Below are 16,691 nucleotides of genomic sequence, written 5' to 3' on the forward strand. Positions count from 1 at the left end.
TCCTGCTGTCTATATTCTTGAGGATTTTGACTTCTTTCTTTTTAAGAAAGCAGGTGGTAATCCTTTTTGTTAGCTGCTGTATAATGTTATCTGTTCTTTACTGGGTGTTTTGGAGCTAGAGGGAACTGAGGTGTACTGTAGTGGGTAGCGTGGTAACAGCACCGTACAGGGACTGTGAGAAAGTGTGCACTGAAGCAATGCTCTTTTTCAAGTTGTTTTCAAATGACTTGCCCATTGCCTGGAATGAGTCAGGAGAGCAGCCATATGCTCGTGAGCCCACCATATCATGGGATTCACTAAAAGCTCACAAGAAAGAGCAGCATTCTTGAAGATAACAAAGAATCTTGCCCTGGCACTGGAGCAGAACAGCCAGAAAACAGCCAGATCAGATAACTGTCTTGAAACAGATTGCTTTTTCTCTAATACCATGCTCTTTCTTTAGGCTTGTCATTCATGCTCAAAGTTTCATCAAAACCATGTCAATCACTGTGTCTCACTTCTAGAATTAAGGATTAGTGATTTCCCACCCACCCTTACAGAATGTAGCAATTCTTTGCAGATTACTGCTCCCTTTAGTTATTGGTAGAGACAATTTCTGTCTTAAATATAGGAAGAACGGGCTCTGAAAGAAGTTGGTCACCTGGAAGCAAATACATCAGTGGTCTTAAGGCATAGCTGATGTGAATATCAATTTGTTACCCATTTTTTAACCATAATTAAATCAAATGATAAATCTCTACCAAGTATATACTTCAAGGTTTTTAATACAGCTGCATTTACCCAACAATGTATTTAGACAGAATTCATGCCAGTGCATTAAATTCTTACTTGTGCTTTTTGTGTGATATACGATACTACATTTATTGCAGTGAATGAGGTTCATTACAGAACTAAAACGATGGTTTAAAATATCAGTACGTAGGATTGTAGGGAAAAATGTTTGTTCTGCCTTACAGGGGCAGTACTTGCATGTATGAAAAGGACTGGGATCAAGTGAAAATATCTACTTCTATGTGACTGTAAGTTTTCTCAAACTTTTTGGAAAGGTGTTTGGGTCATTCTGGAAATGGAGTCTCTCAAACTAGTATTCTGGAGAAAAATGATACATTCAGTCCTTTGTTACATTCACTGACTTGCTTTGGATTTTTCTGTGATAAGACTGTAAGTTAAATCTGAGTTGTTTTTTACTTTTAATTTATGAGTAGGTTATTTGGTATGGGATTCAGCTGAGGTCTTGCCAAATATCTCAGCCTTGACTTGGATAATGAAGACATTTTTATTCTTCAAACTCTTCATGTTTGTTAGTCTTGAATTGTGTGGTGGATTTTTTTTTTTTTAATTTATTTTAAAGATCTGTGCTTGTAAGGTAGTATTTTTCCATTAGTATGTAAACTCCTTGAGATGTCAGTAGAGGAAACTTTACCTGAACTGACTTTAAAAGGTTGAGATCTATTTCCTTATTTTTGTGGGCTGGGTTAATCTTTCCTTCACCACTTCCTTTGCTAGCTTTCTTTGCTTTTACAGACCTGCTCTTAATATTAATTTTTCTGTGTGTTGCTTTCTCAAGTACTCACGAGCAAGAGCATAGTGATGACCCATACAATGCATGTCCACCTTTTCTGATTGGCTGTAACAGCCTTTCTCCATGAGTTGTAAGGCTGTATGCCGTGCCCCTCACTTATGGGGCCATGCATACTGAAAATATATATAGTACAGACACTCCGTATGTGGAAGTCTATATTACATGTGTATGGGTGGTATACTGCAAATGCTCTTGTATATAATTTTCCTTGCTTGGATTTTAACAGAGTTTTGGGAAGTGGGCTGTTGTATGATAGAAAGAGTCTACCTCTGGTTGCCCTCGTCTCACAGAGGTTTCTCAGCCTTGTGCAGGGAATGAGCTGTAGCTCTTCTCCATGTATCCTGAGGTGTAAGTGATGCCCCCTTCTAAAGCTAGAGGTTGAGAATGGTCTGTCTGTCTTTGGCTCTCTTATTCCCTAGCACCCCTGGGGAAAAAGGTCCATTTGTACAAAGCTGAAATTACATCAGATTTGGTTAAGAGAGAGAGTAAAAATGTAAACTCCTGAGTGAGCTTATATACATTGACATTTTGATCTATGTTTTGAGATGACTTGAGATTAAAGTATTTCTTTGATATTCCTGTGTGATCTAATTTTTGACTCTATACTGAATTTATTGAATACAATTGCTGTGCTAAGTAGAATTACGAAAAAATGCTTTAGATCAAGGGAGAAAACTTGGAGCAGTGTTTTCCTAAAATCAACATCATGTTTGAATTGGTAAACTATTGGATTTTTAAGTTTTGTACTAAAAGTGCCTAAATTGTTTTTATAACGTGTAATAAGCTGAATAACTTGATGACTGTGGCTAGTAAGATCATGCTATAAGCTAAGGTGAAAACATTTGAAATGTCAATTGGCAAATTGTTTAATGACTTTGAGAATGAAGCCTCCCCTTTTCCATCTGGCCTTGCCTTTGGTTCATGATGCCTTAAGATAAAACAATTTAGGACTGAGTGGTGAACTGTAAGTCTAAATGTAGGAGCAGGAAATTTCTGAAATCAAAATAAAATTACACAGCTGCTTATGTTTCAGTCTAATTATCAGGTGCATTAGAGTTATGTAAGCTGTCATGCAAAACTCTTTGGAAAATAATATGTAAGGACAGTAGTTGGCAGGAAAATTAAATACATTTTTGCTTTACTTACATAAAAGCCTAACTTCTAAAATACTCTTAACCTGAAAAAATAGGTATCTCCAAGTAGGTAAAATTGGATATGCTCCATGTACATTGCTGTTTGAATTTACCTAATGACTTCTCAAATTGTAATGTGTGTTCACAGACTTACAGAATGGCTGAGGTAGGAAAGGACCTCTGGAAGTCATCTGGTCCAAATCCTCTACTCGAGCGAGGTTGCCTAAACCATATTGCCCAGAACCATGTCCAGATGACTTTTGAATATCTCCAAGGAGGGAGACTCCACAACCTCTCTGGGCAATTTGTGCCAGTGCTCAGTCACCCTCACAGGGAAAAAGTGTTTCCTGATGTTCAGAGGGAACCTCCTGTGTTTCAGTTTGTGCCATTGCCTCTTGTCCTGGCACTGGGCACCACTGAAAAGAGCCTGTCTCCGTCCTCTTTGCACCCTCCCTTCAGATATTTATATGCATTGATAAGATACCCCCCTGAGCCTTCCAGTCTCCAGGCTGAACAGTCCCAGCTCTCTCAGCCTTTCCTCATCAGCCCCTTAATCATCTTCCTTGCCCTTTGTTGGACTGTCCAGCATGTTCATATCTCTTGTGTACTGGGGAGTCCAGACCTGGACACAGCACTCCAGGTGTTGCCTCACCAGTGCTGAGTAGAGGGGTGCGATCACCTCCCTTGACCTGCTGGCAACACCGCTCCTAATGCGGCCCAGGATGCCATTAGCTGCCTTTGCTGCAAGAGCATGTTGCTGGCTGATGTTGAACTTCATGCTCACCAGGACCCCCAGGTCCTTCTCTGTAAAGCTGCTTTCCAGCTGGCCAGCCCCTGGTCTGTGCCGGTGCCTGGCAGTGTTCCTCCCCAGGTCCAGAACTTTGCACTTCCCCTTGTTGAACTTCATGAGGTACCTGTCAACCCATTTCTCCAGCCTGTAGCGGTCCCTCTGGATGACAGCATGACCCTCTGGTATATCAGCCACTCCTTCCTGTTGTGTGTCATCTGCAGACTTGCTGAGGGTCCACTCTGCCCCATCATGCACATTGTTAATGAAGATGGTGAACAGAATTGGATCCAGTATTGACCCATGGGGTACACTGCTAGATACTGGCCTCCAGCTAGATGTCATGGCCCTGATCACCACCTTCTGGGCCTGGCCATCTAGCCAGTTTTCAGTCCACCTTGCTGTCTGTTCACCCAGTCAATACTTCATCAGCTTCTGTGTGAGAATTGTACAGGAGACAATGTCAAAAGACAACATCCACTGCTCTCCCCTCATCTGTGAAGCCAGTCATTTCATTGTAGAAGGCTATCAGGGTCGTCAGGCATGACTTCCTCTTTGTGAATCCATGCTCATTCTTCCTGGTCACCTTCTTGTCCTTCATGTGCCTGGAGGAGATGGTTTCCAGATTTGTTCCATCACCTTCCCAGGGGTCGAGGTGATTATCAAGAGCCTTGAAATTTCATGAATGGGTAATTAACTTTGTCGTCTTACTGTGGGTCATGGACAAACAGCAAGTACAACCAAAAGCAGCATCACTGTAGAAGTGAGACTTTTGGAATTAAATGACACTTCTCCTTTTGATGGAATCTGGGATGTAATTGAATCTCTGGTAAAGAAAAATACTCTCTTTAATTTGAAAACCTCCTGTCTTTAGGTTATAAACTCAGTAGAAACACTCTAATGAAATGCCATTGTAGTATGTTCGTTATCTGTTTGGCTAGTGTGTCTTTAGAGCACAATGTATGCTACTAAGGAAATGCATGTAATAGTTTCTGTGCTTGTGCACAGGGTCTGCTGTACTTTGAGCAGGGTTATGGTAGCATCTGTTTCCTCTGATAAAGGAGTGTGTATGTAATGCACACATATGTATATGTACATATATGTTTATTTTAAAATATATGCATAAAACATTATAGAGCTTTAAAAAGGATAAGGTGGTCTTTTACACATACACACACACATATATATATAACCCCCCTGTATATATTTATAAATGTATTTATATCTTGTCTTTCTCCAAAAGGAGAAAATCCACTACATTAGTCTTTCTCAGCCTTTGTGCTTTTTCTAAAGGAAGAAACATAACTTTCTATGTTACCTTTACATCAGATGCAGCTATGCTAGGAAGATTGTCAGGGCCCTTCTATTATAATTTATTATACTGTGTATATACTTAAGTCATGTGTTGGTTGTACAGCCATAATGCTATAAGGTGCTTACACAGTCTTTCCAAGCATGCATACTCAACCCACATCACATATACCTTTGGAGTTGTAGCCACTAATTTTCATGTCCTTTAAGTTTAGCTAAAACTTTTTTAAAAGTCTTGTTATGCTAATAAAACCTCTGCAGCACTTGGACCATGTTTACAAAGTTCTTTTTAATTGTGAAGAAAATGAGAACTATTTCTTTTATCTTCTTCTGACAGATACAGCACATGTCACTCAGATTCTGTGTTCATATTACTCATACAGCCAGCCTTGGTTGAACGTAGTGGAAAGACAGGCAGCAATCTAGGATGACGGGAATTCAAGAAGACAGTGAAAATTAAAGGTTTGGGTGTCTGACAGGCATCTTCTGAGTCTTGCTGAAGTTACCACCTCTGTTAGTCTGCTCTAATTAGAGACTACCATTTCCCTAGCAGGGTAGCAGAACACTGATCATAGAACAGCCCAGGTTGGAAGGGACCTTGAAAGATCATCTGGTCTGACCTTTCCTGGGAAAGAGAACCTAGATGAGACTGTCTAGTGCCCTGTCCAATTGCATCTTGAAAAACTCCAACAATGAGGACTCTGCCATGTCCCTAGGGAGGTTGTTCCAGTGATTGACTGATTTTTCTCAAACAATCTCTAACTGCATGGTGACTTCATAGTACATACCTGCACCTTCAATGGTGAATAAAGTGCTGTGCTAGAGTGTGAATGCAGGTGGCGGAAAGATGAGCAAGAGTTCCCTTCTGCTGCTCTGATGGTAGCAGGAGGCTGGGTCGGACAGCTGTGAGCAGTTGTATCTGAAACTGCTGATGTGGAGGAGCTGGGAAGGCCTGTGTCAGTGTCCTCAGAATACTCTTCTCTTAATGTTGCAATTTTTTCTTATTTCAGGCAACAAAACCGCAGCCCATGTGTTAGCCTTATTTTTTAAAAAAACTTTCACTATTCTACTATGTTTTAATTTTACATGTAGTTTCATTGTATTTATCTTTTTGTTACCAATATAGTGTATAAAGAAACAGAGTCAGCATTGAATGTCACCTTGGCTTTACAATAGAGCGGGTTTACTATACTGACTTCCAGATAGATACTTTTTTCTTTAAAAAGTATCTAGTATCTAGTATCATCATAGAATCACAGAATGGTTTGGGTTGGAAGGGACCTTTAAAGGTCATTTAGTCCACACCCCCCGTGCAACGAGCAGGGACATCTTCAACTAGATCAGGTTGCTCAGAGCCCTGTCCAGCCTGACCCTGAATGTTTCCAGGGATGGGGCATCTACAGCCTCTCTGGGTAACCTGTTCCAGTGTTTCACCACCCTCATCATAAAAAAATTCTTCCTTAAATGTAAAAGGGGTAACTAGAGTTATCATCTGTAACTTAGTCGTAGATAGTAGTAGTCCTCTGTTTGGAAAAATACAGGAAATTATCCAAGTAGTTTGTTTAAGTGTGTCTGTGCATGCACATAACACTTACCTGTATAGACTTAGTTTAGGGATATCTTAGAATACTTGTATCGAATAAGAGCAGATTCAAATTTGTGTTTTCAAATCAACAGGTTGTTTCAATAGTACAGTTAATCTTAGGTCATTAGTTTTCCAAGAACTATGGCAACTATAATGTTGAGAGCGCAAAACATGTATGAAAATCACTGTTGATTTTTTACTTTTAGGCACTTGCATATTTTATATTTGTTGGCATATTGATAACTTTAAATTCTCTTTCTTTCTTGTTTGTGTATATATATGTATATATATTATGGCTAATATTAAGTATATTTTATTTCTCATTTGTCTTTCTGAATTTTTTTTAACCCTGGGATGCAATAGTACAACTGTATTCAAGCAAAAACTTACCAACAGCATAGTGGGTGCTGTAAGTAGGATAGTGACATTTTCAATAGTGTGCTTAGTTAACTGTATTTAAACTTAACAAAAAAAAAATCCCCTATTGTAAATCAGGATTGTTGTTATTGTTAGAATTTCCCAAAACTAATGGGTGGGTGAATTTCTTAGTATCTCGATGGTCACTTTTGCACAAGCTAATGTATTACTACCTCAAGACATCAGCTTGCATGACTTTATCATCTATTCTATTACTTTATCTAATAAATCGTGGAAGGTTGAAGTTGAAATCTTTGAGTTCCCAGCACTTGTTTCTGTGAATTAACATAAGCATATTTTTCACTGTAGGAAAGCAGAATGTAAGCATGTATTTAAAGTTGAACATATGCTGAAATGCTTTGCTATTTTAGGTCTTGGTTGTTTGCTTATTACCCCCTTTTCTTTTTTCATTTTTTTCTTTGGATGCTATCAATGTACTGAATGATCGCAAGAACTCACATTTTTGTTTTCCTTTCCAAATGGTGCTGTTCAAAACAAGGTGTAGGAAAGGGAGGGGGGAAAAAAAAAAAAAGGTTAGCTGGGACCCGCAGAAGTTAAGAGCTCCTAACATGCTTGCTTCAGTGTTCTTTCTTGCCCATATGGTAGAATGGAAAACGTGTTTAATGTATGGTAATTAAGGAAGTCAAATGGAAAAAAAAAAAAATCTAAAGGTACTTGTTACTTACTTAGTGTTTGCTAAACAAAGCAGCAAAGCTGTCATGCATCATTTTAAGATTAATTGCAAGTTGTTGTGGTAATGATTTTGTTTCTGTACATTGCGTTAAATCACTGGCATAATTAAAACAGGGCTGAATTTGGACAACAGATTTATATTAGTACCTTATTAAAATTAGTTTTAATCATAAGAAATTAATATATGTTCGGTCTATTATCTACATTTTTTTTTCTATCTAAAAAAATACTATCATATAGTTCATACCATAAATTTTAGTCTAATCAGAAATAACCTTTGGATTCTTCAAAGAAATCTGGGATTCTGCTTTGCTGTTCGTGCTCAATAACTTTGGAGAAGAAAAAATTTGGAAAGATTACAGTGAAATTATTTTTATTATGTACCAAGGAAACTGGGAAATGAAATGTATCACAAGGCAGTTGGAGATCTTTTGTTTTAAAAAAAAAAAAAAAAAAAGCTTGACGCAAACAATGTAATGGTGGTGTACTGAGCCATCTACTACCATGTTTGGTTTGTAGTTGTCAGACTGATGTAAACTGTATTCGTGTTGTTTGAGAACACAGACTTTTTTGTGATGATACCAGAATTAACAGATGGACAAAAAAATTGGAGTATGGGAAGGAAATAGTTTTACCTAATTTTTCTTCTCCCCTTTTAAAATTTTTGCTCTGTGGTGACTGCATAATTGTATTTCTGTAGCACGTGGAGTATTCCTGTTGCAAGGACATAATCAGCAGCTGTTTGGAGTACTAATGTAAAAACAAATATTTGCAAATATTAATTTATTTTTTCTTTAAGGACCACTACACCGGGAGAGACTAAACTTTTAGCTTCTGAAGTCTATGATATCCTTCAGTCTTCCAACATGTCAGACATGGACAATGTGAATGAGATGAATTATCGTCGACGGAAAGCACAGTTTTTCCTTGGCAGCACAAATAAACGTGCCAAGACAGTGGTTTTGCATATAGATGGCCTTGATGATTCGGTAAGGAAACCTTCAGCATTTATGTAAATAAGACATGCAGTACTGAGATGTATTTTGCCCACAGAAATAACGTATTCGGGCTACTTGTGTGGCATTGTCAATTGTCAGCAATTTCCGTGAATCATATTTTGAATCACAAGATATGTATAAAATCTTGCATAAATTGAGCTTACTCAGAATATCTAAGGAAGATGTTTTAAGGCAGTTTCCTTGATGGCTTTTTAATTACTCTAAAAAACAAAAACCCTATTCTATTTCCACTTCTCCTAATTTTCTTTCCCTTTTCAAGAAAGAATGGAATAAACAAGGTACCTTCAGCGGTTTCACTTAAAGATATCTTGTGGTTGCATTGGTGTGTCAAACTAAAAAGTTTCCTTTTAGATATGAGAGATTTCAGACACTGTTTTTTTTGTTTTGGGTTTTTTTTTTTTTTTACTCTTAATTTAGAAATGCTGTATTTTCTTTGAGCTGGTTTTGCTACATCTTTTCATTGTCTGTGAGATCTTTTCTACTGTAGTGACCAGAATGGCATTTGAGTTAATGAGGTCTCACTGAGTCTTTATGTAATGTCAGAATAACTTCTACGGATTTATCTACCATACCCCTGTAGATAACACCCCAGGGCCATGTTTGCCTTTTTACGGCTGCCAAACAGCATGTAGACTGTTTAAGCATGTTATCCACAAGTGCCCTCCGGACTCTGTATCTTCAGTTTTGTACCCATTTTAAATGATCAAACCTGATCCTTTGCTTTGTTGCTTTACATTTTGCCAAGTAAGCGTGTCCACAGGCCCAGTTTATCAACAGCATACCCGTCGTACTGTTTTCATAAGACCATAGTTAATTCCTTTCGAAATAACATGCTGCTCTAGCTCACTTTATACAAAGTAAATATTTTTTACAGTTTTGTCCTTCCAGCACTTGCTCTGTCTAGAAAGGCAGTGCTTTGTCAACACCATTTGCTTTTGTACTCTGATTTTTTTTTAATTCAGTCCAATCAGTTGTCTCCTGTTTGTTTTGTTTTTAAGCTTGTAGTTGGTTTGTTTGTTCACAGGTATCTCCAAGCAAGAAATTTCATCCACATCTACTTTGTGAGTTAGATATTCTGGCTATAGTCTGATTCTATCTTAAAAGTGTTTCTTTGTGTTCTTCGACAAATGGAACTTCTTGAGATTTGTGGAGTTTCTCTTAAATGCTGAGGCAAAGGTATTCTGAAAAAGCATAGGATATTTAGATACTCAGCTCCAGAGAGCAAAACTGCAGGCTTCTGTAGTTGCCTAGAGCACACCAGCATGTTTTCTTAGCTCGTTGTTGAAGAAATGAAAAATCTGACTGTGCAGTGGCTGGAGATGGCTAGTGTACATAGCTCTGTATTTCATCAGATGATTAAAGAAATGTTAGTGATACTCCAGGTGCTCACTCAGCAGTTAAACATCCCTATAATGCTATTTTAAATGTCACGGTAAGTTGGGACTGGGAGGATGATGAGGGATGTGAACAGTAGAAGTGGCTTAGTTTCTTTCAACAATTTATTACTGACTTAACTGGCAAAGAATATTAGGTGGCACATTTGTTAAAAGGCACAGTAAATAAATGCAGGGCTGTAAAAACTGTGTTCTCAGTTTCCCTGTGTTTTGTCATTTAGATTTGAAACAAGAAGCTGCTGTTAGTACTGATTGTAAATCCTAGAAATGCTTGTGGATTTTGAAACCTCAAATAGTAGATATTCATTATTTCAGGAAGGGAGGGGAAAGGTCATTTGTTGTTTAGTGTGGGGTCAGATGTCTTTATTAATTATCAAATTTGATTATAAGCTTGGAAAAAAAAAAAGGAAAAAATGAAGCAATACTTCGGTATTCTGTGGCATCCCCCTCAGTAAGTTTTCTAGTCTGTACATTTTAGTAGTATTTGTTAGCGTATGGTAATCAGGGTTCGGTGTGCAAGAAAATAACCTAAATTTCACCTGTCCCACCCTGTGCCCATGCTTCAGGAGTACCATGCAGAAAGATGTCTAGCTGCGTATTGCTGGGGTTTGTGCCTAACTGCCATAGTTAGACATACTTTGCAAAAGACATTTGTGCAGCAAGGCTGGTGACTGCCAAGCTTCCAGCTTTTTAAGGAGTCTGGACCTTGGTAAGTTTTGTCTTTAAGAAGTGATTCACCAGTTATCTGATCACTGAAAGCCTCATTCTGAATTAAGCTGAGGTGCCTGTGATTTAACCTGGGATCTCAGAGTAAAAAGCCAAATTCTGTCACAGAATTGCTATATGCCCATGTAGGCATAAATTATTTGTTTAGGCTAATAAGCTATGAATGTGTTGCTTCTTATGTCCAAAAGTAGTTTCAACTTTCACTCATGTGACGCAGCCTATCATCTTTGCATCAAATATTTCCTGTATATAGGAAAGGTAGCCTATCTGGCAAAGTTATTTTTGTAAATCTCAAAAATGTTAATTATTTCAATACATAAACTTACACAAATGCATTGTTTCAATATATATGCTAAACTGCTAAAAAAAACCCGTTTTGGTTAGTTCTTCTAGAGATTAAAAGAATTTCATTTACTTGTGCATGAAACTATCCCAAATACCAACCAGTGATTATTTGATAACTAATACAAATATGCTTTGAAATAACTTATTATTTAAAACCTTGCAGAAACTTGCAGTAAAAGTTAAATACATCATTATTTTGAACCTGTGAAAGGCTGTCAGTTTATTTCTGGTACAGTGCATCTTTTCTTTTTTCCCCTTCTGTGCTAGCAGTCTCTCCAAGTATATTTTAATCCTTTTTGTTACAACCATCTTGTGCAAATATTAAAAGGAAAAAAAAAAATAGAACATTCTAAGATAATGTAGAATAGATGCAACTAGTACAGGTCAATGTAATGTTACAGCACAGTAGGTGATGTCACTTGCTTTAAACATAACGTTCTGTGGGTTATCAACCAAATATTTTCCCTTTGAAATAAGAATTAAGCTTATGCTGTGCAGTAATGTCTGTGAGCTGCCACAGATGAAGCAGCTGAAAGATACAACAGCTGCTTTGATGCATTCAGTCAGTATGGAGGCAAGGTGTCTGATAAATAGCAACTTAAACACTAACTACTCATCAATGAGCACTTCAGTCAATCAGAACTTAACCAGAGGGGACTGTTTAGCTGATCATACGGAGAAAAACATTCTTTGCTTTTCAGCACTTTTCTCTAATTATTTACAGTTGATTCCATCCTTCTTTTGACTTCTAATGTGTAAGCATTTTTTTTTTTTGTGGCAAGAGAGTCTAATATTTGTGCACTAAAATACAAGTCTTAGTTTTTCTTTTACAAAAATGTGGTTGAATAACCACCTGCCCTCAGACATACAGGAATTCCTTAACAATTAATTGTGAGCATTTTCTCATGGTATATTATGAAAGTACTTTAGTTGTGGGGTGTTTGTTTGTTTTTCAGTCTCGAAGGAATCTTTGTGAAGAAGCCTTGTTGAAAATTAAAGGTGTTATTAGTTTTACCTTTCAAATGGCTGTTCAAAGGTGTGTGGTCCGAATTCGCTCAGACTTAAAAGCAGAGGTAAGTGCTCAATAACCCTCCAGATCCTCACATTATTGCATAGTGTCACACTAAGCTGTTGGTTTTTTCTGTGTACTTGCAGGCATTGGCAACGGCAATAGCGTCAACGAAAGTTATGAAGGCACAGCAAGTTGTGAAAAGTGAAAGTGGTGAGGAGGTAGGATTTGTTATCTTTCTAAATACCAACTGTTTTAGCTTGGCTGTATCTTTAATACCAGCACCTCTGTGCTCATAACATCTGATGCCAGGCAAAATTTTCTAAGTGGGAGTGCTACACATACAGTACAAGGAGAATAAAGGGTATCCTATGTCAGGACATGTATCCATAGAACAGTTTAACAGAACTTATTGTTCAGAAGAAGGATAAAAATACTGTAATTATTTCTCTCCTTACTGATATGAAAAGGATCACAGTGAACCTTTTTTTTTTTTTTTTGGCTACAGTTGCTGAAGTGTTTTTATTTCATAATTACAGTGAAAGGGCTATATATTTATTTGATATTTTTCTTTCCATGTTACAAAGCTTTTCTTCTGTATCTTCTTTTAAGTTACCACATTTGACATAATTTTAATCTGTTGTGTTTTCTCAGATGCTGGTTCCATTCCAAGATACTCCAGTGGAAGTAGAGCAGAATACAGATCTACCTGAATATTTACCAGAAGATGAAAGCCCTACTAAGGAACAGGACAAAGCAGTGTCTCGTGTTGGGTCACACCCAGAAGGTGCAGCAAGCTGGCTCAGCACAGCAGCAAACTTTCTATCGAGATCTTTCTACTGGTGACTTGTATTTGGTGTTAAAAGACTGTGTGAATGAACCAACAGGGGGGCCAGTTTTCCATTGGTGTGGTGAACTGCCAAGTGCAATTTGCAATAAATCATCACAAAAATTTTAGATTAAGCGAATGTATGCTGCATTTTACATTTTATTGGACATTTAGCCTGATAGGGCAGGGGTCAAAGCACAGAGGCCTCCAATCAAATTGTTCTTTCATTTGTTTTTCGTGTAGATTTTTATTGCTTCACTTTTTAAAAATGGGTCCACTGTTGTATACCAAATGTTTATGTGTATAGAGCTTTAAGTTTGACTTCACATGAAACACATGATAGGGAGAATCCATTTAACTCAAGTCTCAGGGCCTCTGTGAAAGAAAATTCTTAATAGCTCTAGCTGTGCATTAAGTAAAATGTCCTTTTTATTTCTGCATCCCTTTGGACTAACGTTACTTTGTTTCATTTTCTAGATTTTGACTCCAGAGAAAAATACAGTCTGCCTCTTTTTTTTGCCCCCCCCCCCTTTTTTTTTTTTGCCAACCATGTTCACAGCATGAGCGTGATGTTCCCCTTTTGCTATTAAACTAGACTCACTACAGACTTGAAATTTATAACCCCTTTATGTATATTGAATTTTTTTCCAGCCTGCCCTTAACCATTGGAGTGCTTGAGATTAAGAAATAAGGGATTGAATAAACACAAATATGTATACATACATTGTACAGTAAATAAACTAGAACATATTTGTAATGATGGGTGTGACTGATGTATATAACTAATACATACCACTGACTGCTGTTTAGGCTAGCTGGGAAGACTGTAGCAAAAAAAGCTGTGGTCTAACGTCGTGATAACCCATTGCAGTTCTGTCTGCAGAGAATAGAGGGATGTAGACTGTATTTGGTTAAGCAATGGTGTTCACTGTTAGCAACTGTTTAATGGTAACTGAAACTTTAAACTTGAAGAATAAAGCAGAATTGAATGCCTCTTTTGCCACAGTGCCACACTCGTAAATTTTTACTTTAACCCTTTTTATTTTTTTTTTTACCTAACAGATCTGATACATAATTACTGTTCTCCTAATGTCTTTCATGAGACTCCTATGAAAGTACATCAGCTTGGATAGGCTTAAAAACATATGCAAACAATTGGCTTTACCTTGTTACTTACAGACAGCATAGGTTTAAAGATGTCTTGGTAATTTCTGTGACCAGAAGTGATAATAAAAGCAAAACTTCTGTAGGTAGAGAATAATATATATTTGAGCTGTTAGTAAACACTGTCTGCCTGAGAGAATTCAGTACACGGTGCTCGATCAGTGCAGTGCCACTGCTTTGTTGCACAAGAGAAATACAGCTGAGAACTTTAAATAATGTTATAAACATCATTATACAATGCTTTTTTTGTGGTAATGTATTTGCTATAATATTAATTATGTTTACCACTTGGGAGACTCAGAAAAAAGGTCTAATGCATCAAAGTTATTCCCCTGTGCCTATGCATAAGGAATTAAAAAAAAAAAAAATCACTGGCTGTCATAATACGATGGAAATGCTGAAGAAATGATAATGTAAAATAATGCAGGTCAGAGTTCACCCACCCAAGTTAATTGTCATTCTAGGATAAAAAAGAAACAAAAGCTTGTTGGCAGACTAGATGTCTCATGTTTTTTAATGTATCTAGTTTATTTTTGATTCAGGTTTACACGCACAGATTGAAAATACAGGCTTTTCAGGGCATGTATTGCTTTAAATATGTAATACTACTCCTATTGCTGTCTAGAATGTTACAGTACCAAATGTGTTTGAAAAGTCCTCTGTTCTATAGCCATGAATGCAGAGTTTTATTTTTCTGCATTAACATCTGTTTGCATTTGCATTACTGCACATCTATTTACTAAAAGACTACACCCTTTGGATATTAATGGTTCAATACCATAGGTATTACAGCTTGTTTGTGCATTTGGTCTGTAGGTGTGCTTTTATGACAGTATTGCAGCTCTTGTAGAACAGTTTAAGGCATCTGTAAAAGTTTTTGAAATATATTGTAAAATAATAAAGAATAATATAACTAAACAAAATATGACTAGTGCCTTTTTAAATGTTCTGACATTCTTTTAAGCTATTTGTGGTATTAGAAGGACATCTTTTTCATCTTTAATTTAACAGAGAGGTCATAGTGAGACCTTTGCATATCACAACAGAACTTTTGTGTATGTTTAGAACATGCTTGCATTTTAAACAAAGTTTTTGTAAAAAGTATGTAAGTAGAAGCTACTTAAAGACATCGTTTCAAATTCATTCTTAGGTGGTTTTTTGGACATTGGCTTTTTTTTTTTAAATAACTGATGCTGCGTAGGTCATATTTCATTAGGGAAATTAAGAATCATCAATATTCCTGGAGAAACCTCTTATTTTGAAAACATAAAGACACAGCACACAGTCATTAATTTTATGCTTGTACTTTTTCAGAGGTCAGATTAAGGATAAGAAAGCCCTTTTACTCTGACCTAAGGACATGACCAAAAAAAAATTACTGAAAAATTAGAGGCTTCCAGAAAGAAGCTAAACTGGGAGACAGAGCACTGGTATCGCATTGCACTAGTTGCAAAGTACTCTATTGCCAAGGAAGCCGCTGCATACATCATGGTTTAAGCTCCTGAATTGTCCTAGGGTTATAGCCGTGTACAGCATAATAGAATAATCACTACCATGTTTCTTCATAAGAGTAAACGCTGATGGGAGAGGTAGAGGCAAAATTGAGGCTCATAACTGTGCCTCTGTGAACAGCTGTCAAAGCACTGTAAGCATTCTGCAGTATTGTGAAATACAATATACTCTAGCTTTCCCACTCCACAATCACCTATGGCTTATTCCGTACAAAAATAGCTGATGTTGCTGAGTTTTGCCATAGGCCGTGTAAGCTGATGGGGAGAGTACTGCGTGGGGCTAATTCGGAAGAAAACATTGAATACCTAGGCAGATGCAAACTGGCAGGTGTGAAGTACTCCTGTAACTGCCTGCAATGTAAAATAAAGTGTGCGTGCTCCTTTTTTGCCTGTGAACAACACTCCAGCTGTCAACTAGCGGAGTTTAAAAGCATACTTAATAAAAATTAGCAGCAGCATTCCTTGCTGTATTCATTTTGCCAAAGGCTGGACCATATAGTCTCCTGTTTCTTCATCTGTACCTAATTATTCTGAGTTCCTAAAATGGGAACAAATGTATTTGTTAAAATTAAGGATTGAAAATAAATGAAGATAGAGATGAGAATAACATCTCAGCCCATCTCTGATTCTGATTGTAATTCTTCAGGAAAAGTTGAAAGCACGTTATTTGGTGAAAGGGGATGAGTGGTGGGGTCACTAGAGACCTCTTCAGTGAGGTAGGGCATCTAATTAGCCTCAGGGGTGAGACTGGCTGTTAAGATTCCTGCTCTGAAGCTTAATATAAAGCTGTTACAAAAAGAAATTGTCCTATTTCTTGCAGTTTACATAGAGCAAGCAATGCTCTACTTGTTTAGCCTGCTTTACATGCAGGCTTTGAATAGGGTTGAAAAAAGCTGATTTAAATTTGCAGTACTTTGCATGTGTATTGGTTAAAACATGGAGAGCAAGGTCTACTTCTGTAAGCTGATGCATGTGCCGCATCAGAATTTACATTATTTTAAAGTTTCTTCATGTTATTGTTCATCTATGTGCATTGCACTAGGCTTGTTAGTGACTGGAAGAGTTAGGGCTTCCCCTGTGGAATAAAGTAAGATCTATTAAAGCAGTTGCCTGGAAATACAAAAATATCTCGGAGGAAATGCACACTCTTACCATACTTTTGTGCCAGTTGTCGTGGTAGAAGTTG

The 16,691-nt window shown here is 37.3% G+C and overlaps 1 protein-coding gene across 1 annotated transcript in view; it reads left to right on the top strand.

The window, feature by feature from the left end:
• Positions 1-14,917, top strand: part of ARMC1 (armadillo repeat containing 1) — a 32,707-nt gene extending 17,790 nt beyond the window's left edge. The window contains exons 4-7 of the mRNA XM_010582887.1: positions 8,308-8,497; positions 11,949-12,065; positions 12,148-12,222; positions 12,656-14,917. Coding sequence (XP_010581189.1) covers positions 8,308-8,497; positions 11,949-12,065; positions 12,148-12,222; positions 12,656-12,847 — 574 coding nt within the window. The 3' untranslated portion in view covers positions 12,848-14,917. The remainder of the gene's footprint in view (positions 1-8,307; positions 8,498-11,948; positions 12,066-12,147; positions 12,223-12,655) is intronic.
• The last annotated feature ends 1,774 nt before the right edge of the window (positions 14,918-16,691 follow it).

The sequence above is a fragment of the Haliaeetus leucocephalus genome, unplaced genomic scaffold (genome assembly GCF_000737465.1).
Source record: "Haliaeetus leucocephalus isolate CR32 unplaced genomic scaffold, Haliaeetus_leucocephalus-4.0 Scaffold858, whole genome shotgun sequence".
NCBI lineage: Eukaryota > Metazoa > Chordata > Aves > Accipitriformes > Accipitridae > Haliaeetus > Haliaeetus leucocephalus.